The sequence below is a fragment of the Labeo rohita genome, chromosome 20, assembly GCF_022985175.1.
Source record: "Labeo rohita strain BAU-BD-2019 chromosome 20, IGBB_LRoh.1.0, whole genome shotgun sequence".
Classification (NCBI taxonomy): Eukaryota; Metazoa; Chordata; class Actinopteri; order Cypriniformes; family Cyprinidae; genus Labeo; species Labeo rohita.
Window position 1 is genome coordinate 25,100,511 of NC_066888.1, and position 21,691 is coordinate 25,122,201.

Sequence of the window (21,691 nt, forward strand, 5' to 3'; positions counted from 1 at the left end):
CAACAAATTTCAGTGTTTGTTTTCCATTTTCAGGGCATTGATGAGGGCACGTTGGATGCTTTAGATCACACAGACTTCCAGGATACAGATATCCCATTTGAGGTCCCCGTGCCTTCGAAGCTACATGTCACCGTAAGCCTTTGCCACAAACGCTGCACCTGTGCTTGTGTATTTATTTATTTATTTTCTTTTTTTTACTCCTTGAGTAAACTCTTCCCGTTGGCTGTGTTTCAGGTGGAGAAGAGGGAGGAGATTAGGGAATGGGTTCTGACTGTGTCCATGGACCAGCGAGTGGAGCAGGTGCTTCCGAAGGATGAGAGAGGCACGTACGAAGCTTCCCTAGTGGCTGCCGGCACAGGCATCCGGTCCCTACCTTGCGTCATCACAGGTGAGGCAATATGCACAAAAGACTGTCCGGTGTGATAGTCACAGTTGATTCAATGTTTCCTTTAAAGGATTAGTTCACTTCCAGAATACAAATTTCCTGATAATTTGCTCAACCCCTTACCATCCAAAATGTTCATGTGCTTCTTTTCTCAGTCAAAAAGAAATAAGGTTTTTGAGGATTTTTCTCCATATAGTGGACTTCAGTGGGAGCCAGCGGGTTGAAGATCCAAATTGCAGTTTCAGTGCAGCTTCAAAGGGCTCTGCACAATCCCAGCCGAGGAATAAGGGTCTTACCTAGTGAAATGCTTGGTCATTTTCTAAAAAAGAATGCATTTTGATAAGAGCCATAATCCTGAGTAAAGCGGTTTGCTTAGGGCCCTATGATTACTGCGAAGCAGACAGAATTGTGGGATCCAGTCATTAAAACGGAATTTACTGTATAACGAGAAATATCACAGAATTTGTCTATTCATGAATTCTGTGTGTTCAGTGCATCTCTGTATGAATGAATGGCGCGGACGCATGGTTTTGTTTACTACCCACATACTGAAGCGCTCATGAAGCTTGTGGCTCATGACTGTGCTACCTCAATATGTGAGTACATAAATACATAAACATAATCTTTAGAACTGCTCTGAGAGTCACTTCATAAGCATTATACCGTTACTTTTTAGAAAAACCATCGTCATATATACAAACAAAAATGCAAAGGTCTTCACAGAACAGGAAAAAAAATGGAATCCAGAAAAATTAAAATGGAAAAAAACGGAATTTGGGAAGGAATAAAACTGACTTCATAGGGCCCATTTATTTAATTTGTGTCTTTGTTTTATTGTATTTGTCCTTCAGGTTGTCACTTGCATCTTTGTTCTTATTATTAATAACAAAGATAAAACTTTTCTTGTTATTCTTATTTTTTGTGGTAGTATCCATTCAGTAGTAGTATCGAAATATTTTAGTCAGGTATCGTATTGAAGTCAAAATTTTGGTATCGTGACAACACTAGTTGGTACTTCCGCCTACGTGACGGGTGGGAGACGAGCATTTGTGCTTAAAAAGTATATGCATTTTAATATTTTTTAGAAAATGACAGATCGTTTTGGTAGATAAGACCCTTATTCCTTAGCTGGGATCATGTAGAGCCCTTTGAAGCCGCATTAAAACTGCAGTTTGGACCGTCATCCTGCTGATCCCCATTGAAGTCCACTATATGGAGAAAAATCCTGAAATGTTTTCCTCAAAAACCTTAGTTTCTTTTTGACTGAAGAAATAAAGACATTAACATCTTTGATGACATAGGGTGAGTCAATTATGAGGAATTTTTTATTCTTGAAGTTAAACCTATCCTTTAAATTGCTTGTGAACTGGCTCTTTTAAAGGGACAGTTCACCCAAAAATGAAAATTCAGTCATTTACACACTCTCATGATTTTTTTTCAAACCTGTATAACTTTATTTCTTCTGTGAAACAAAAAAGATTTTTTTGTGTGTGTGTGTGTCTGCATTTTGTCCACGCAGTGACTGTCAGTGGAATCTAGTGTTGTTTTGGACTCCATTGACTTTCATTGTACATTCTTCAAATTTTCTCCTTTAAGTGATTTTTTTTTTTTTTTTTTTTTTTTTGGTGAACTGTCCCTTTAAAGGGATATTTCACCCAAAAATGAAAATTCTGTCATTAATTACTCACCCTCATGTCATTCCAAAACCATGAGACCTTTGATCATTTTCGGGACACAAATTAAGATATTTTTAATTAAATCCAAGAGCTTTCTGAACCTGCATAGACAGCTACGCAGCTGACACATTCAAGGCCCAGACAGATTGCAAGGGACATCATAAAATTAAGGTTGAACCACTGATGTCACATCAGCTTTTTTAACAATGTCCTTACTACCTTTCGGGCCCTTAAACATAATAGTTCCGTTGCTGTCTATTCATGGTCAGACAGCTCTCAGATTTCATCAAAAATATCTTAATTTGTGCACTGAAGTTGAACGAAGGTCTTACGGGTTTGGAGCGACATGAGGGTGAGTAATTAATGACAGAATTTTCATTTTGGCTGAACTATCTCTTTAGGTGTGCAATTACAAAACACAAGTATTTCTTTATCTTCTTTTCATTTGGAACACAGGTTACCCTGTCCTGCGAAATAAAATCGAGTTCAAAAGACCAGGGATGGCAGCAAATAAAGATGACTGGAACAAATTCTTGATGGCTACAAAGGTACAAGTTAGTCATTGTTACCTCTGCGCTTTCACAGTTAGTCTTCAATCACAGCGCAATCGTTTGATTTATAATTAATTTGTTCTCTTGATCAAAAGTTAACACACAGGACTGAATTTATTAGCATGTGTTTTGTTGAAGTAAATGTAAATGTTCTCTTTCGACATATTTCATCATCGTTTTTTTATCCTTGTGGGTGCATTTGCAATTTTCACATTACTTCACAGTTTGTCCCATCCATCCTGCCTGGGGTCGCCTGCGGTGCTTTGATCATGATTGCTTGTTTTTGTTTCACCCATTAGACCACTCACAGTCCAGAATGTCAGGATGTGCTGAAATTTATCACACAGTGGTGCGGAGGACTCCCTTCAGCTGGATATTCCTTCCACTAAGACCGGGGAAGGTGCACAATATCTATTTCTCTATCTGTCGTCATCCTGTTCTTCACTTCCTCACGTTTGCCTCCCAGCTGTTCTGCTTAAACATTTAATCAGCCTTTTTCATTCTCTTTTAAAGGCAATGTTCACTTCTTGGTCATCATTCCCTGACCATTTTTTTATAGCTGTAGTATCATAAGGTCAGTGCCTGAATGTGTGTTAAATATGCTTAAATGCAGAAAGCATCTGTAACTATAATACGTATTTCTCTAGTTAATATGAGTTGGATATTTTGATATTTAAACACTAAATAAAATGAACATTTCATAAAGATTTTCAGTGTTCTCATGGATATTTGTTTGAGGATATGTTAAATAAAAACCAAATATCATGTCCTTATTTTATAAATCAGAATTATTGTTGAACTGTTAAGTTGGATAACATTTCTAAACTTATGTGCTATAATTTCTCAGTGCCATTCACTAGTGTAGTTTATTTTTTTTATGTATAATGATTAACTGGTTTATGATAATTAATAGTCACCTGTCAAACAACGCCACCTTGTGGAGACCATAACGTGTTGGGGGTTAAAGAGGACACACACACACTCATGGCCTGGTACATTTTTAAGTTCTCATGATGATGCAATAATAATGTGGAGTACTCCTTTTTATTTCAAGCCAGGGTTTTGTTCCATAAAAACGCATTAAACTATGAGGCATCGTTATACTGTGAATATTTTAATATGTAAAAATAAGCATCAAAGAAATTAGTAGACTTGTGGGTGGTTTTGATTTTAATTTCTAGTTATTATATAACTAGACGGATCATTACACTGATGGTTCCTAGTTGCTTTGGTTGCATAAGAAGATAGTAAATAAAGAACTAACACAAGGAATGATTTATGGAGGTCAGACCTACTAAAGGAGGCCTGAGCCATCAAAGTCAAAAGGTTTGGGAGTCAGTTAAAGTACACATGCTTATTTTCTATATACGCGCGTTTTTAACGTCATATTTAACGTATTTTCAACTGTAGCCAAACATTTACCTAACGAACTGAAGGTAACCATAGCAACAGTACGCCGTTTTCGAGCTTTCAAACGCTTTATGGCGATAAAGCTTTACACGTATAATGTAACTATTCATTAATTTATTGTAAATTTACATAACAAATATATCACAAACACACTGTAATGTTTTATTCATGTCACGTTAGTGTTTTAGATGACCGACGTTGATCTTACTGATAGTGGCGCGAAATGACATTTTGAAGTACCTCAACTGACAGGGTACGTTTACATTTAAATCTTTTAGCCGATGTTTAAAATTGTTTAAAACTTGAGTTAATTTAAAATAACTGTGTAATTTGCACCCTGAAGAGACACCAAAGTTATGTTGACCTTTGTCACAAGCTTAGTCTTCTGTGACCATTACCAATTAACATAGGCTAACTCTGTATGTGGTCATAATAGTCCATGTTTTCCAACTCTATTTTTTAATTTGTAATTTTAACTGTTATTTTATTCTAATCCAGTAACTTTTCATTTAAATCCACCCATGTAAATCTTACTTACTTTGTTTCCCACTGCCACCGTGTCCCCGCGTCCTTCAAAAATCAACATTTACAAAAAATTACCAACTCGCTGATTGAAATACAGGGGCAGCTGAATTTAATCTGCGACCTAAATATTCCTTTGATGAAATATGCTAATGTAGGCTACACCTCTGCCTAATGAGGTTGATCTGACATTATGCAGTGTCCTTAAATACCCTTTAAAGGATATAGCATTTTCGACAAGGCCGCACGCGGTTTGAGTCTCAGAAAGGGCATGTTGCTAAAAGGCGGAAAATTCTGTGTTCTGCATAATGTATTATTTTCCTGTACTGCTTTGTCTTTGGGCATTTTAGTGTACTGGTTCGAGGTTACATCGTTCACTTCCAGTAGTATGAGGCCCTTTATGTCAGGCAATCTGCGCCGTTGCGTTTCTGTCTTAAACGTTTGAAACGAAAACTCCAGCCAGTAAAGCAATGCAAGCTTGGTTTGTAAAATTACATCTTGATTGTTCCCATTTATTGGCTTGAATTGCCTGAACGCTTAATCTGTAAAAGCACTACGCGTTGCATTTAGTTTTGGAACAGGAAGAAGGCCTGTAAATTCTATACAGAATAATGTTTTAATAACATAAATCTCAAACCCAAATAGTACATAACGTTACCCTAGTAGTCTTCTGGACGGAAACCATTACAATTCGTTTGGTACAAACGCTGATAAGGTACAGAAATTATTAAATGGTTGGCGAATATAATCTGTTTACGCGTTTACCTAATATAATTTAGTTTAATTTGCCTATTTAATTAGAAAAACGATTTGGTAAAAGCCTACAGGCCTACATTTCCAAAAGCAACCATTAAATGACCTTGAAAAATAAGTTCACGGTTACTGAATAGGGTAGGAACTAGGAATACAAAGATGAAACACTGATTTGGATGTACAGATCTCTAAAAATGAACATGAATGAAGTGAAGATGAAATATTATGACAACAGCTGGAATTCATGCTATGTTTAAGGCGCCTGTAATGTCAATCCGCTTCAGTTTCCTTAATCTCACACCGGAATAAAAGCGTGCATTTCTCATTTATACACTCTTTAAAATAAAGGAAATAACAATGTTTGCTGTACACGGTTCTTGAGTTATTTTTTGCTTCTCTTTTTTTATAGTTGAGTTCATTAAAATATACATACAGAAGATTTTCTAGAACTAGAAGATAAAAAAAAGTTTTTAGTAGAACTTAAAATGATTCTACAGAATCAGGCCGTGGTGCATTTTTGCTTGCATCTTTTCGACGCAAAATGTAGATTTTGTGAATTGCGAAGGTCATTTTCATTTCGAATTTTATATGAAATATTGCTTAAACTACGTTTAAAAAGTTCGCGGCCTGCGTCTTAATCACTGAGAATCATTAACATCATATTCTATTGTAAAAATGAAGTGTATACAGATGTAAGATTGCGATTTTTGTGTGTGAAAACAGGTTTTAGAACATATTTTGTCCTATAGATAAAAATGTTCTGATGAATCGAAATATGAGATTGCGTGAAAAAATAAAAAGAAAGTAATGTCTGCTTAGTGAATATGTGATTTTATTGACAGGCTAAAATTATTTACACACTCATAAATACAATACAAACGTACAAGCTCAATATTTTCAGTGCCCTTATTAGGACATAAGACAAGTGCTGTCGTCCTGAATGTCTTGAATGTTCAGGCATTTAAGAAATCAGTGCGTTCTGTTTAATTTGGCAGTCAAAGTAGGCCTCACAACTTTTCTATCCTTATTATTCTTCATCTTCTCCTGAAGACATCGTGTCCCCACATAGTCTGCAAATGAGACTATATGGCATTTCTAGATTTTAAGCGTCCTCTAAATAGACAGTAAATGACAAAAAGACGTTTCATCAGTTTTAAACTCGTATATGCGTAATGACACTTCACAATGTTCCATGATACGCTCTTTTGCGCAACACAAAATTTTGGAAGAACGCAATGAAATATTAAAGACCAGTTTGGCCGCATTGATGCGTCGGCTCGCCTCCACACACACGCGTTCTCGCAAAAACGGAACGAAAGAAAAATAAGAACTGTCATGCATCGCAAAGCACGGACTATATGCGCTGTGCAGTTCTAAAATCAATCATCGATGATATTTGCCATCTCTCTTGGCATTCACCGCGTGCCTTAATTGTATGGACATTTAAATCAAGGTCCGCTGTGAACACGAAGAAAAGCAGGCCTGTTTGCAACCACAATGTTCCGAATCGCACAACTATAGCTAGAGCAAAGATGTTGCACCAAAATGTCTACGTCCTCCTCCGACTGGCGTAGCATGAGCATCCAACACTGCACAGAGCATCATGCATCCTTAAAGCATCTGTGCATCACATCATCATTCAAACAAGCGTTCCCATTTATTACATTACCTATTTTTTCGAATGCGTTATTTCCACAGGACGGTGCGCATCTCTCCATCATGTGTTGGTGCAACATAAGGCCCGAATGATGGCAATAAAAAGAAAGCTCTCTCAGTGGCTTGCTGCAGTTGGTCCCTTGCTCAACTCCCATGAGATATAAAAAAAATAGTAGAGGGCCCATCTGGCTCCTCACCAGCTTTGTCAAGTCTTGCATACGCTAAAATGCTAATGACCTAGATAGCTCATGCAAAATGCAGCAGAGGTAAGAAAGAAGGGGGAAAACTGTGGGGCTAAACCAGAGACACCGCCGCCTCTTGTGGGGGGTCGGGCGGGGTATATGTTAGAAGGTGGGGGCAGTTGAAAGCACCTGCATCAGGAGGGGGCAAACTAAATATTGGGAAAAAAGTGGAGGAGACCATTTGTCAAAGCCAACCTTGCACCATACACAGAAAGGAAAATTCCCCGCAAATAGGATTTTAATTAGGCGATCCTTTCAGTGACGTCCATTCAGTCTGAAAATCAAAGAACCTATTAATATAGCCTGGCATCATTTGATACAGTGGCACCTCAGTGCATTTACAGTCAGCCGTTATACGCGCTATAAGAAGGAAAAAAGAAACATGCTTTAGTAAAACAGACGCAGTTGGTTGACATGAACAATTTGCAAAAACAATGCACATCGATTTCATCAAAACTTACACAAATACACCTTGCGAAGCAGGATATAAACAATAGGTTTTTATCCCCCGAGATAATAACTGTCCGTATATCCAGTGTGGGGAAATGTCCACAAGGCAGTCGCTGCAGAAGAGCGTCCTTCCAAAACCATCAAATGTTCCGCACGCTTTTGCGCACCTTGATGCTGTAGGATGCGACATAAATCATTTCCGCTTACAGTGTTGCATCACTCAAATTTCTTCAAGATAAACGAAAAAGAGAAAGCAGAAAAAAAAGCACGTTGGAAGCAAATAGCCAGAGCTGAAGGTTTCGGTGCTCGTAAGCAGAGTCGGTCATCATGTGAAATGGTGTGATGCAGAGCGCGATCTGACAGAGAGGAGGAGAGCAGCCCAGTTTATCACACACACTGAAGCTCTCCGTCCTGCTCCTCTGTTCCCTTCCCTTCAGAGAGGATTATACTCTGGTGGAAAGAGGTGGCATCTGTCGGGTTACTAAACATTAGCCGTTTGGAAAATAGTTCCTGCACTTTTCATGACGCACGTTTGATTTATTTCATAAAGCACTTTTTTTCTTTTTATTCATTTCTTGCACGAATGTGCAATTAGTGCGCAAGATTTACTACTCAGACTGTTTTAAAATTTGAAGAACAACAAAAATACGTCTTTATTTCAAACTGGACATTTTTACATTCACACACCCCAACACAAAAATCTAACGCTCTTATGGAATGCGTATTGCCAAATAAACCGCAAACACCTTACAGAAATAAGGTCATCGTGCGCCATGATTCCACTCACTGTTAAATATTCGACGTAAACGTTTTCAAGTGAAATAAATATTTTGTTAACACCGCAGTAAACCCTTAGAAAGTATTAGTTCATCAAATTGTGTCCAAAAAAGAAGGCCGACTCCATATGGCCTGTCATCTGCGCGTTGAGTCCCATCCCCCACACACGCTCATCCCTCATGCCGCATTGATTTATTGTCGAACACTGATTTATCTTTATCCTTTTCTCATTTTATTAGAACACAAAAACGTTTCCACCGACTCGAAATCACTGATAGTTTGCATTCGTTTAGGGATGTAAACCCACAACAGCCCGTCAGGCTGATTTTAAAAATACGCAGGCCTGAGTATTGGATTGGCGTACAAATTATTCATCTGTTTTAAAGGGAATTTTATCATTTTACTCGCGCAATCCGAATTACCTTTATATCTGATTAACATCAACTACATCAAAATAGCGTGAAGACGTTTGTATATACAAGACAAACTTGAAATTAATTACAATACGTATGTTTTGTACGTAGCTATGCACCGATACTAACATAAAGCTCTTTAATGACGCTGTTGCAATCTATCTATCTATGAATTATCCATAGATTTAGTATTCTGTGGGTTAACACCCGTCCATGCACTTGCTTTGAGGTCAGCAGAGGTCTCCTGATCCTCTCTTGTGTTGCAGTTTGAGGACTGTCGTCTGCCGCACGCGTGTCTCGAACAAACACATTCGACACGCGGTGAACTCCAGATGGTAAAGCTTTTCAATCCACCCTTATGCTGACGACACATGGATAAAGACACTGTCTCTGAGTGCTCGCAGACAGCCAACACCTTCAAGGGCCCGGGAATATCATCTCATTAAACAAAGATGTGGCTTCTCAGTGTTGTTTCTGTCTGTTTATAATGTATTGCAGATATCCCTTATAAACTATTATGAATCTGTAGGCTACAGTTGGTATTATTAGAAAATTAAACACTTTTCACCTTTTTCTAAAACGTGGAAGTGGAACGCGGACTTACGTTCATTATCTGGGTGATAAGGAGAAAAATAGCAACGTGCAGCAAACGATAAAACTGTTTGCACTACAAACCAGTATACTTTAATTAAGATATTACATTAAAATAATATGGTTAGATTCACCAATTTGCAATATCAATCAGCAAAACTGTTTTATACCGCTAATAATAGCTGGACGGGCATGAGACCTGAAGCCTGACCCATAAAATTTACAAATGGCACCGCCCACTCTTACGGGAAAAATAAAGTGGATAACCCAAATTCACATTAGGTGTAATGTGATGTAATTGGATTTAAGGACTGACATAATTTTCCTGAACTAATTTTGTACACTTATACTCTCAGAAAAAGGTACAAAAGCTGTGGGGCAGTACTTTTTCAAAAGGTACACTTTTGTATCTTTTAGGTACTTATATGTATACTTTAGGTAATAATAGACTATGTACCTTTAAATTACCAATATGTACGTACTGCTCCAGTGACATACCTTTTTATAAAGAGTGTACCAAATATTTCTTACAATACATGCACTGACAAGATATTTATGAGCACACTTAAAACCATCCACCTTTTTTCCCGTAAGAACGGGTGGGGCCATTTGTAAATATTATGGGTCAGGCTTCCGGTCTCATCCGTGTACAGCTGTTTATAGCTGTGCAAAATGTTTGTTTTGCTTGATATTACAAATTGGTGTGTTTTACCGTGCTATTTTAATGTGCTAACTTAATTATAAACACACTGGTTTGTAGTGCAAACAGTTTTACTGTTAACGTTATTATTCTTCTCCTTATTTCCATATAGCTGATAATCAACCGGAAGTCTCACCCATTTTGCGTTTTAAGAATATGCTCCACATAATCAAAAATCATGACCTTCCAAATGACACAAACACAAAAATATTAGCATTTTGTAAATTACACACAATGTGGTGCATAAAATACGTTGTGAAATTGTGCCATGTGATGCACATTTAATCTAAAATAGAATTTTATAAACTCAAATTAGGAGTAGTGGTATTAAAAAATAATTATCACACCACGCAGCCATTAAAATATTTTAAAACTATGTTTTTAAAAAGTGCCAACACAAATGAGTAGCTTTACCACTTTTTTTTTTATTAAGAACATATTCCAAGCACCTAAACTTTTTGAATCACTGATGAAGGAATGTCCTCCAACACAGCACTGGTTATGGAGTAGTTTTAGCTGCGTAACTATTTGATCAGAGCACTCTTACTTATTTACAATATATAACCAAATAGATAACGAGCACGCGCTTGTGTAATCGTTACACAAGTGCAACGTGCGGCGTGTTTGCGTTCATGGTCGCGCGGACTTCCGTGCGTTTGGTTTGGCGTTATTTTGTCCAAAACAGAATGGGAGATATGTCCTCCAAAGTGCGAATGCCGTATCCAGAGGAAGCGCTACCTGGAAGGGAGCAGAGCATTAAAGTGTCAGGTAAGACGTTGTGAATTTGTCTTTCTCGGCTGAAGCGCTAACGCGGCTATGAGCTGTCAAAACAAGGCAGTGGCTTAAAGTTTGAAGTCGCGATGAGATGGATACAATGTTATGGGTTACAGAATTGCAACCGAAGCTTACGTGTGCAAAAGAAAGCTATCTCGCGTCTTCTGCGGTCGAGGAACTGGGGGCTTTGTTTTGCTTTTCCTGGATGTGTGAGACGCGCATGCGCAGTGGTGCAGATACATCTAAATCATTTTGTTGATTGTAGACGCACAGATAGCGAATTTGCAGATGATATTTACTCGTATTTGCCTACTCAATAATCAGCTCATATATGTTTTGACATGGCACCTTATAGTAACACCATTACATCTTATTCAACCCTTTTCCCCTTTACATTTTCATCATTTTTTACATTAAAGCACCATTTAGGTGAAGGTAAATGTTTTCAAAGTAAGTCTTTTTTTACTGAGTAATATCTCCAACACTCTTGGCATTAAATATTCAATATCTATCTCCTCAGAGGCAAGAGCACAGGGTAGTAAAGGGCAATAAAAGGCACACTTGCAGTGGAACAGAACAGCTGACTCAGGCTCTTACATAAAAATGGAAATGCTGCTTCAAGTAGGGTGAAGAGCTCTGATGGGAACAGGAGGCCTGCTACGAATTCTAAATCACACTGTTTAAGTGACATCATTTAAACTGAAAAAATAAAACATCTAGTTAGAATAGTAAGTAGTTATTTAGCAAGCACTTTTATCCAAAGACATGAACAAAGTGGGTGCAGTTATTAAAGGGACAGCCATCCTGGGATTAAAAGAATAGTTTATACTATCGATAAATGTGACCATGGACTACAAAACCAGTCATAAGCGTCAATTTTTTTTTAAATTGAGATATATGAAAGCTGAATAAATAAGCTTTCCATTGATGTATGGTACAACTATTTGAAAATCTGTAATCTAAGGGTGCAAAAAAATCTAAATACTGAGAAAATCACCTTTAACGTTGTCGAAATGAATTCTTAGGAATGCATATTACTAATCATAAATTAAGTTTTGATATATTTACAGTAGGAAATTTACTAAATATTTTCATGAAACATGATCTTTAATTCATATCCTAATGACTTTTGGCATAAAAGAAAAATCGATAATTTTGACCCACTACGAATATACCCGTGCTACTTGCTGACTGGTTTTGTGGTCCAGGGTCACAAATAGAATTTTTTTTTTTTCATAATTCTTCCAATCATATGTTATTCCAAACGTTTTAATGTCATACTTATCAGTATAGTTATGTTTATGTCTCTACTAAGTTTACTTGTAACAAAAAATAAACATATGACTATTTCATTAACTGAAGAGTTAAAGATATATGAAAAGTAAAAAAGTAAAATACATTATTGTTTTTTAAAAAAATCTAGATATGTGACTAGACAAGTTACTTCTTATCTACTTATCTTGTTATATATTAATTACATTTTTTTTCACAAACAAAACCATAAGTAGCAATTATAAATCATATTTTAAATGCTTTTGTGTTTCTTAAGTGTACTGATAATAAGAAGTTTTTTCTTTTTCTCCTGTAGAACAAAAATAGTTTGTAAAAACATTTTGTCAATGACACTTTTATTTAAAGTGGGTACAAAAAGAATAGTTTATTATTTTTTCCCCTGTTATTTTCACATCATGTCATTTCAAACCTATTTTTTTTTCTTGGAACACAAAATGAGAAATTGCATGAGCAATGTATGGGCTATTTTATTCATATGGACAAAAATGAGCATGTACATTGTTTTACAATTATCCTTTTGTGTTATACTGAAAAAAAATACCAGCATGTGGTTAGCATAATAATGACAGAATTTTCATTTTTTGAGAAAACTATCCCTTTTGGAGCGAATCGCTTGTCTTGCTCAAGGGCACAATAGCGATAACACAAGGCTTGTTTCTTTCGGAGGTCGAACTAGCAATTTTCTGTCTTTTCAGCCTTGGGCTATAGCCATATACATTGTCCCGTCCTCCCAGCAGCATGTCCGAGCGGACATGTCCCTTTGAGTTTTGGAGATATTGCCTTTGCATTGATTTTAAAACGAACAGCTGTGGACTTAAGTTGTAAAGGAACCTTTAGATTAGATATTGTTGTAACCGGGCTTAGAAGTTAATAAGTATAAAAATAACGTGTTTGCAACGGCTCGCTCTCCGGAGCATCCGCAGGCTGCTTGACATGCAACTCACATTGGCGTTCAGTGCAATGGCATGAAGCGTGCCCGTGCAGGGATCCACCCCTTCAGACTGCAGTGAACTGATTATCAGCGCTCGCCTCTCAAGGCTTCCCCTTGGCAACGGGACTCCACCGCGGAGCTGGAAGGTTGCCAGGTAACACTCTGCAACACTGACACACACGTGTCTCGCTTTGAAGATGTAATGAACCTGGTTGAAGGTTACGGACCACAGAACAGATGGAAGAATGAGATCAGAGCTTAGGGCAGTGCGATGTCTCTTTGAACACAAGCAGCTCTTACAAAAAAACTTTTGTGGGCGCTTAGCTCGCGTGCTGAGGGAACTGGTTCAGCTCTTTCAAGTTCTGGAGTTGCTGTGGACTTGTGGAGTGGGATTGTACTTCTTTTTTATAATATGCAAAAAAATAGGTCCCCCAGTTGAAACTGCTTGAATAATTAGGATTTTTTTTTTTTTTTTTAAGTATTTTGAAAGAAGTCTCTTTTGCTCACCAAGGCTCCATTTATTTGATCAAAAACAGTAATGATGTGAAATATTATTACAATTTAAAATAACTGATTTCTATTTGAATATATTTTAAAATGTAATTTATTCCTGTGTGGGCAAAGCTGAATTTTTAGTAGCCATTTTAGCATATATAAATGATTTCTGAAGAATCATATGACACTGAAGATTGGAGTAATGGCTGCTGAAAATATAGCTTCACCATCATAGGAATACACTGAGTAATTAAAAAAATTGTACTTAGTAATAATGCTATTACTTTGATTTTGGCTTACTAAGGTGTGACTTTATATATTGTCATGCCGCTCCAAACCTGTATGACTTTTCAAGAACACTGGTGGCCGATACAACTTTGGTCCCCATTGACTTTTATTGCATTTGCAAAAAGCTTTTATGTGCTTTGTACTTTAAACGTTTTAAATAAAATAGACTTTTTAACTTTAAATAAGACATTTTCATTTAAAACAAACAAACAATCAAAAACTAATGTGCTTTAAAAAAATCCACATTTTTCATCTGGTAGGATGTTGCCAGGCAAAAATGCAAAGTAAAATTAATTTGTGAAATTCAAATCGTACTTTGACTAGTTGATTAGGTAGTACACAGCAAAACAATGCTATTACTTTTTTGTTTAGTTTTGTTTCCAGCACATATCTATAAATTATTAATTCAAGAAGGATTTTCTAGACAAGTAAAAATTATTGTTTTGCTTTCAGAAAAAAATACATCAAAATTATGTGAGTTTTTGCTTGAAACAAGCAAAATAACCTTATTTTTTCAGTTTGAAATAAGATTATTTTGCTTACCCCATTCGCAGATTATTTTGGTTGTTCTAAGCAAAAACTCACTTAGTTTTGACTTATTAAATCCTTCTTGATTTAAGAATTTTTAGATATCTTGGCTGGAAAAAAGACAAAAATATTTTTGCAGTGTACAGAATAAATACTTAACTTGACTAGTTGATTGCTCATGCACATATCTAATAATGGTGTTCCAAATTAGGTCTTTGCTTAAATATAAATTATAACTAAAACAGCATATATTACATATGCTATATATTAAAATGATATTTACCATGAAATATAGATTGTCAGAGTCTCTATCCACCTTATTTTTTAATGCGGAAGTAAGCTGTTTTCTGGTTATATGTTAGGCTATGTTCACACTACGAGCCTTTTCGTTTTTTGTCAGATCCGAATTTTTTGTATAGCTGTTCACACTGTTGCTTCAAATGTAGCCAATATTAGATTTCCAGTGTGAACAGATCATGGTTCTGAACTGGCTTGCATGGGCAAAAGAACAATACGAACGGGGTTTCAGGTTTTTACAACAAAATCCGCCCGATTGCTTCTCAAAACTATTCCAAAACTAGCCCAACCATCTTCAGGGTAGTAAATATCACGTTAATAGGGTCGCTTATCAAACCACGAAGTTGGAAAACAACCTGCGGCAATAGTGGAAAAAGTAACCCAATTCCGCGGGGAAACGGTGGATTTGGCAACTCTTCCGCAGCGCACTGTCATACGGAAGTAAACACGGACGACATAAATTAAGCGGAATTAGGACGAATGTCGATCTAGAGTGACATAAAAGTTGCATGACTGTTCACACTGCCGTCGCATTGCAAAACATCTGACTTGTATCGAATTTAGTACCACATATGGAAGTGGCACAAATTAGAAATAAAAAGATCAGATTCCATGTGGTTTGTTCTGTTCACATTGTCAGGACAAAAACAGAAAAAAAATCGGATTTGGGCCACATTTGCCTGCAGTGTGAACGTAGCCTAAGACTTCCGGTTCATAAGCCGCCATAGAGAAATAACGAGAAGAAAAACAAAGTGCAGTAAATGGTAAAACTGTTTGCACTACAAACCACTGTGTTCATAAATAAGATAATACATTAAAATAATATGGTAAGACACACCAGTTTGCAATATCAAGTCGTTTGTACATCTAAAAACAGCTGGAAGCGGATGAGACCAGAAGCCAGACACATTAAATTTACAAATGCTCGCTTTTACTGGAAAAATAAGGTGGGTACTAGTTGTTGATTTGCCATGCTAAATATCACAAGAAGTTTGTGGCAGTGCACGGTTTGGTTTCTGTATCAGTGAGGAAGTTTGTTTAGGGAGGGCGTCCTTGGGGCCGTCCCGCTTTGGCACAGCATTGCTGCCATGTCCCCAAAAATGGCAGTAGCAGCACAGGAGGTGCTGTTTTGGCACGCGGAGAATGATCGCGGCGCTGAAAAGAAAAACAGCAGCAGGATTTTTCCCTGCTAAGACAGATTTGAAAGTGAGTAGGTGAAACACAGAGCAACTCTCGAGTGCCGGTGGCTAACAACGGATGGAGCGGTTAAAGGAGGGACGTTGGAGGTGTGGGGACGCTGGGGAGATTGGGATGACAGACATTCCAATGTCCTCGCGTCTGTGCATCTGGCGAGGGAGGAGGGGGGACCGAATCTGGATGAAGGTGGCAGGGAATGGCAGAGAAGAGAAATTAATTTGAGATTCGTTTTGATCAATTTGCCTAAATTGGCGCTTTTTTTCGGGGGGAGGAGGGGGGCCCAGACGAGCAGACACAGGCTGGAGCTCCGCCAGGGTTTCTCGGGAAAGTTGCCACGCCGGGAGTGCGGGAGCACGGAGAGGGAGAGGAATGGAAGAGAAAAAACCCAGGCGAGACTTGGCAGGGTTCTATCGCAGCTCCCTTTGTCTGTTTGCTCAGCTTTTGCGCAAAGGAAATCAAAAATACCCCGAGTGCAGAAGCTCAGCTTCAGTGCTAAAAAACTAAATCTAAAAAGAAAACTGCATTATATTTCGCAGGAAGCCAGGGCAAAGGGGGCGCACATTGTAATCAATGAGACGTTTTTGGAAAATTCTGGACGAATTGTGCCTTCCCCGTTTTTTGGACTCGACTTTTGAAGTTGTTTGCGCCAAGAGATGACCATGCGTCTTCAGGGGTCTTTGTTATCTTATCCGCAAATGAAGATGCTTCTGACTTATGTTCTTCACTACTGAAGAGAATGTCTGGAACTACAATCACCAAGTGCCAAAGAAAAGTTTGTGCCTGTGGACTACAAAGTTTTGTTTTTACTTTCACAACTTCTAAAACTAAGGGCCAGAACCAAGATGCCACGCTCCTAAGTGGGAAATGGATGTTTTTGTCCTCGAGTTAGGTGACTTTCCAAGTGTCCTCAACAACAGTGTTCTTTCTCTGAGGTGTGTCTCCAAAAAACAAGACTGTTTGCATTTGGACATGCTTAGATCAGTGAAGTTTTGAGGTGATATTGCAGGCTTCTAACTATTAGGGAATTCAATGCTCTACGAGAAGAGGATGAATTGTTGGTCAGCCATTTTGGTGCTCGAAAGCTTGCGGTCAACAGCAAAAGTCTGGAGTACAAAGAAGGCCTGGATGTTGATTTCCTAACATCTGTAAGTGGCGTCTAATAATGCAGTATAATCTTATATAGTCATTAAGTTTAGAGTTTTTTCTCAGGTGGCTTCTTTGATGCTAATGAGTCACTGTTGTTGTTATTGGTTTATTATATTTATCAGGACGTGATGTACATGAAGTGAACATGATTTTCTCTAGAGAGACAGTTTTCTACTGATTCTTCATCTATTATACTAAAATACTGGTTTTCTGTCTCACACAGCTACACATTGGCATTGCTTAATGGTATTGCACTAGGATTCTGGCTGCATCGGCAGGCTTCCAGTTAATAACTGTGAAAAGGGCAAGAACAGAGAAGAGACAGAGAGAGATTTTGTTGATTCTGTGCCAGGATGAATTTGCCACATGTGTTTCATCACAAGACAGGTGTCCATGGCTGATAGAGCAGGTGCATTATGATGTTTGGTGTTATAGTTTAATATTATGTTTTTCTGAAAGGCCTTTCAGTTTTCCATTAATACTAAAAACATGCAAAGGCCTAAACCCTCTTTGGTGAAATTTTTAATCACCAGCATTTGTGACCTTTGAAGATGGATCCTAATTGAATGTATCTTCACTGTTCTGTGTGCCATTTCTCAATTTTGTTTTATGAAGTAGAAACATATTTTTTTGTTTTTGCCACCAGCGTCTCAGAACAGCTGCTTGGGCAACTGCAAAATGCCAGTTGGAAACTCTCCATTGCTTTCCATTCGCTAAAAAATAATTATTAATTATCAACACAATTATTCATATACCACCTGGATAAATCAAAATTAACAACCCTAATTGTTTTAGCTTTGGAATATGTTCATTTTAAGCTTATCTGTAGAGTAGATTAGGCATTTTTTATGATTTAGAGTGATTTATAGGTACCTCAGATAAACCAGTTGAAGTAGAAGAAGTGCAAATGGAAAGAATTCACAAAGATTGGTTGTAAAATTGCTCTACACAACATTTAGATGTTTATTTAGAGCCCACAACGTTGATGAGACCAAAGAGCCTTCAATTCCTTAACACTGAAAAATTGAAAAATCTTTCAAGTGTTTTGGTAAGATTTTATATTTTGAGCAGTATATCAGAAATAAACTGCATTTTAAAACATTAAAATAGACAACAGTTGTAATAATATTTCACAATATTACTTTTTTACTGTCTTTTTAATTAAACAAACATAGTCTTGGTAAGCATAAGAAATCTCTTTAAAAGTATGTATTCAGGATTCAAACTTGCATACTTTTTTTTTTTTTTACATCAGCATTTTATCAGTTGATAAAAACCAAGTTCCTTGTTTTGTTTTTTTTTTGTTTTTTTTTAGCTCTTAAGCTTTTTTCCTGGTTAAGTGAACAAGCAGAAGATTCCAACCATGCATGTGTAACAGACAGTGGCAGTAAATTATTCATAACTTCCTTTGCAGATAATAGAAAACCTGATATGTTTGCATGGCTTTTCTCAGCAATACAGTTTTTTCAAAACCTTTTAATGGTTCAGAAAAGCAGTGTGGAGTTTTTGGTGACTCGTTGTGCACGTTGACCCACTTTAACTCAGTTAATAGCTTGAGAATCTAGCCTCCTTTATATTTCTGTAAGCATTATTTAGAATTTTTTTCTCTTTGCTGATCTGCTGTAACAAATGTTTTTTAGTTTAACTCAAGGCTAAGATAGTAGTTTCGACTCCCAGCGAAGGCACATACTGATAAATGTACACCTTGTAAGTCACTTTGGATAAAAGTGTCTGCCAAATGCATGAATGTAAATGTAGTCTGACCTTCGAACTCTAATGTGTAGAGAAAAGGAAGACCTGCAAGTGTGATGTGATTAGGTAGATCGTTTAAAAAGCCTGTTACACACTCTCTCCGTCTCCCACAGTGCTCTTTGCCCTACTCAAGAACGCCTCTGTCAACACACAGGACTTGTATTGCTTTCAGGACTCATCTAACCTGTCTGTCTTGTTACTGGTTTACAAAAGATAGTGGTTGGCTTATGTACTGGCTTAATGATTGTGTAATATATTTTTGACAGATATGGACTTAAATAAGGAATATGAATCATTTCAGGGTCTTGAATGGGCTCATACTTTATCAGCATGAGAAAGCATTAAAGAACGTCTTGGGTTCAAAAGCTCTATGAGTAGAAAATTATTTAGACTTTTCCATCAGTAAAAACTGTGCATTCAAATTTGCATTTACAATGGAAGTCTATAGGCAAGTCAAATAGAGAAACGTTAAATACACTGTAACCACTAGAAATAGTCCACCCAAAAATCAAAATTTAGATATCATTGATTCACCTTTATGTTGTTACAAAACTGTATGACTTTCTGTATTCTGTGGACTCCAAAAGAGGCACAGGTTTGTAATAGAGCTGGGTAAAAAAAAACTGATTTCTCGATTTTAATCGATTCTCATTTTTACCAAACGATATCGAATCTTAAATCCCAAGAATTGATTAGTCTAGCCTATTTTCAGTTAATAAATGAAACATTGTAGCGTACATCCCATCCAATAAATCGTAATAAGCTTTGTGCTTTGTTACTTTTGATATGAAACAAAGTCTCAGATTTCAAATTCTGTCCATTTTATTATAATGTTCAAACAATAAGTACCGTTTTGGTGCTGTATAATGTGAAGTGACAGATCATTGGTAGCGCCTCAGTTCAAGAAAAGCGGCACCACGAGGCGCACATGAACTGATCATCTCCCCTCGCTTTAATACCAGTTCTAGCACAAAATAAACATGAATAAACATCTAAAGGTATGATAAAAGAAAGAGTACAACTTACTGAAATCCGTATTCTGTCTTATGTAATCGTTCAGTCAACAAATGAAACCGAGCAAAAACGTCAGTATTACAGATTGTAAACTGTGTCACATAATGTCACATTTACCCGAAAAAATAAATAAAATAAAAAAATCATTCTTTGACCATAAACGCGTTAGTCAGATTAACTAGAGAGGAGCATTTTGCTAAATGTATATACCATATAACATATTTATTATCATTTTTTTTTTTTTTTTACTGTTCCTCAATGTTTAATTTATGTTTAAATAAATCTGTCCAGTTTTTATGACAGCCATTATTTACATTTTTATATTTCAAATAACGAATTGGAGTAGTTTTTTTTTTTTTAATTATGTACTTTATTATTCTAAAAACTTCACTGAGTGTGTAAGTCGTAAATTTTAACGTTCAGTATTATACTGACTGTCGTGTATATTTTACAGCATTAGTTGAGAGATTTTTTTTTTTTTTTCTTGAGAAAATTTGGCAACAACTGTACCTTATCCAAAATAATCAACACTGAATCGGATTGAATTGAAGCATAAGCTTGTAAATCAGAATCAAAGCGAATAGTGAAATTTGTGTCAAAACCCAGCCATAGTTTGTAAATGATGACAGAATTTTTATTTTATTTCTTTAAGAACATTAATATGAGAATTACTTTGTCTGCAAATTGAATTTTTAGCTCTTGTCCCTGGCAAAAAAAAAAAAATATATATATATATATATATATACATGCAAGAACACATGCAGTTGCAGGGAACACATTCCCTGCAACTCAGATAATACTGATTTTAGTATATAATTAATATAAATGCTTTTCTTTTCATAATGTGATTATATATCGAAGTGTGACAAATTATCAAAAAAAGAAAATTAGAACAGGACTTGGTTCTATCTATTGCCTGTTGATTGGAGGAAGGCAGATGCTCAACATATTATTATTATTAATTAATTTAAGATCAATTACATGGATTTAGAAAATAGATCTGGGATGCCAACTTTTGGTGGTGCTGATGGGCACATGAAATAGCCTTTGAAATTTCTGTCTCGCCAACTGATTGGGATTGTTCCAAAATTAGTATTTGTATTTTATAGGCCCAGTAACATCTTCTTCTTGTTAAAGCTGTGAATTATTTCTCTGTATGCAACATGGTGGAAGTTGGAATGACTTAGAACAGTTGAGTCCAAGAAGACGGCAAATGAATATCACCGCATTGAGTTGGTGGATTTGGCATCGTGGCTGTGCGTATGATAAATTCCAGATCTCACAGCTTGAAGGGTTGTTTCAAGAGATCAAAATAATTCTTTCTGAAAATGTGTTTGGATTCCTAATGCAGGTTGTAAAAAGACTCGCTCGCTTTGCTCTGAGGACGCAACAGTCCACCTGTTTGTCTGAACAAAGAACTGAAGGAATTAAAGATATGATGTGTTCTGGGTCCTACAGTGCGTTTCATTTCGCTGTTTTTACCTCTGGTGAGCAAAACCCCCTTTAATCTTAGCTCCAAAGGACTGCACTGACGGGCAGGTGTGGAGCGCTAGTCGCCATGTTTGATGTTGACACATAATCGCGAGATGAAGGGAGAAGGAAGCCTTTTCACTCACAAAGAGAACTCTCTCACTCCTTCACCTCTGTGGCCACGCGTCTACCCGTTACCGGCTCATTAGTGATCCTGTCTTCCTTTATAATGATAGAATAGGAGCAAGAGGGTAAAACCTTGTCTGTCGCACATGCCCTGTGTTGCAGTACGAGACTCGTCAGTTCCATTGATCACAGTCGCGTCTAGGCTGCTATTTTAGGAGGACTTCCAGTATAAAATGTTCTGCAGTTGAAGCAAA

At 36.9% G+C, this 21,691-nt stretch overlaps 2 protein-coding genes and 1 long non-coding RNA gene across 5 annotated transcripts in view; 2 read left to right on the plus strand and 1 right to left on the minus strand.

Moving 5' to 3' along the window:
• The window catches only part of ift172 (intraflagellar transport 172), a 38,426-nt gene extending 35,107 nt beyond the window's left edge, over positions 1 to 3,319 (plus strand). The window contains exons 45-48 of the mRNA XM_051138846.1: positions 34 to 132; positions 235 to 388; positions 2,518 to 2,609; positions 2,912 to 3,319. Of these exons, the coding sequence (XP_050994803.1) occupies positions 34 to 132; positions 235 to 388; positions 2,518 to 2,609; positions 2,912 to 3,001 (435 nt within the window). The 3' untranslated portion in view covers positions 3,002 to 3,319. The remainder of the gene's footprint in view (positions 1 to 33; positions 133 to 234; positions 389 to 2,517; positions 2,610 to 2,911) is intronic.
• A 2,793-nt stretch (positions 3,320 to 6,112) lies between these two features.
• Positions 6,113 to 8,159, minus strand: LOC127183048 (uncharacterized). The gene is made up of 2 exons (XR_007829990.1): positions 7,657 to 8,159; positions 6,113 to 7,555 (listed from the first exon to the last, which is right to left on the minus strand). It is a non-coding gene; the product is annotated as an uncharacterized LOC127183048 (long non-coding RNA).
• Positions 8,160 to 10,727: 2,568 nt separating this feature from the next.
• Positions 10,728 to 21,691, plus strand: part of msraa (methionine sulfoxide reductase Aa) — an 88,798-nt gene continuing 77,834 nt past the window's right edge. For 2 of the 3 annotated variants that reach the window (XM_051138328.1, XM_051138329.1), the window contains exon 1: positions 10,728 to 10,894. In XM_051138328.1, the coding sequence (XP_050994285.1) occupies positions 10,759 to 10,894 (136 nt within the window). In that variant the 5' untranslated portion in view covers positions 10,728 to 10,758. Of the gene's footprint in view, positions 10,895 to 16,339; positions 17,075 to 21,691 lie in introns of those variants that run through there. The other variant, XM_051138330.1, reaches the window with a different exon arrangement.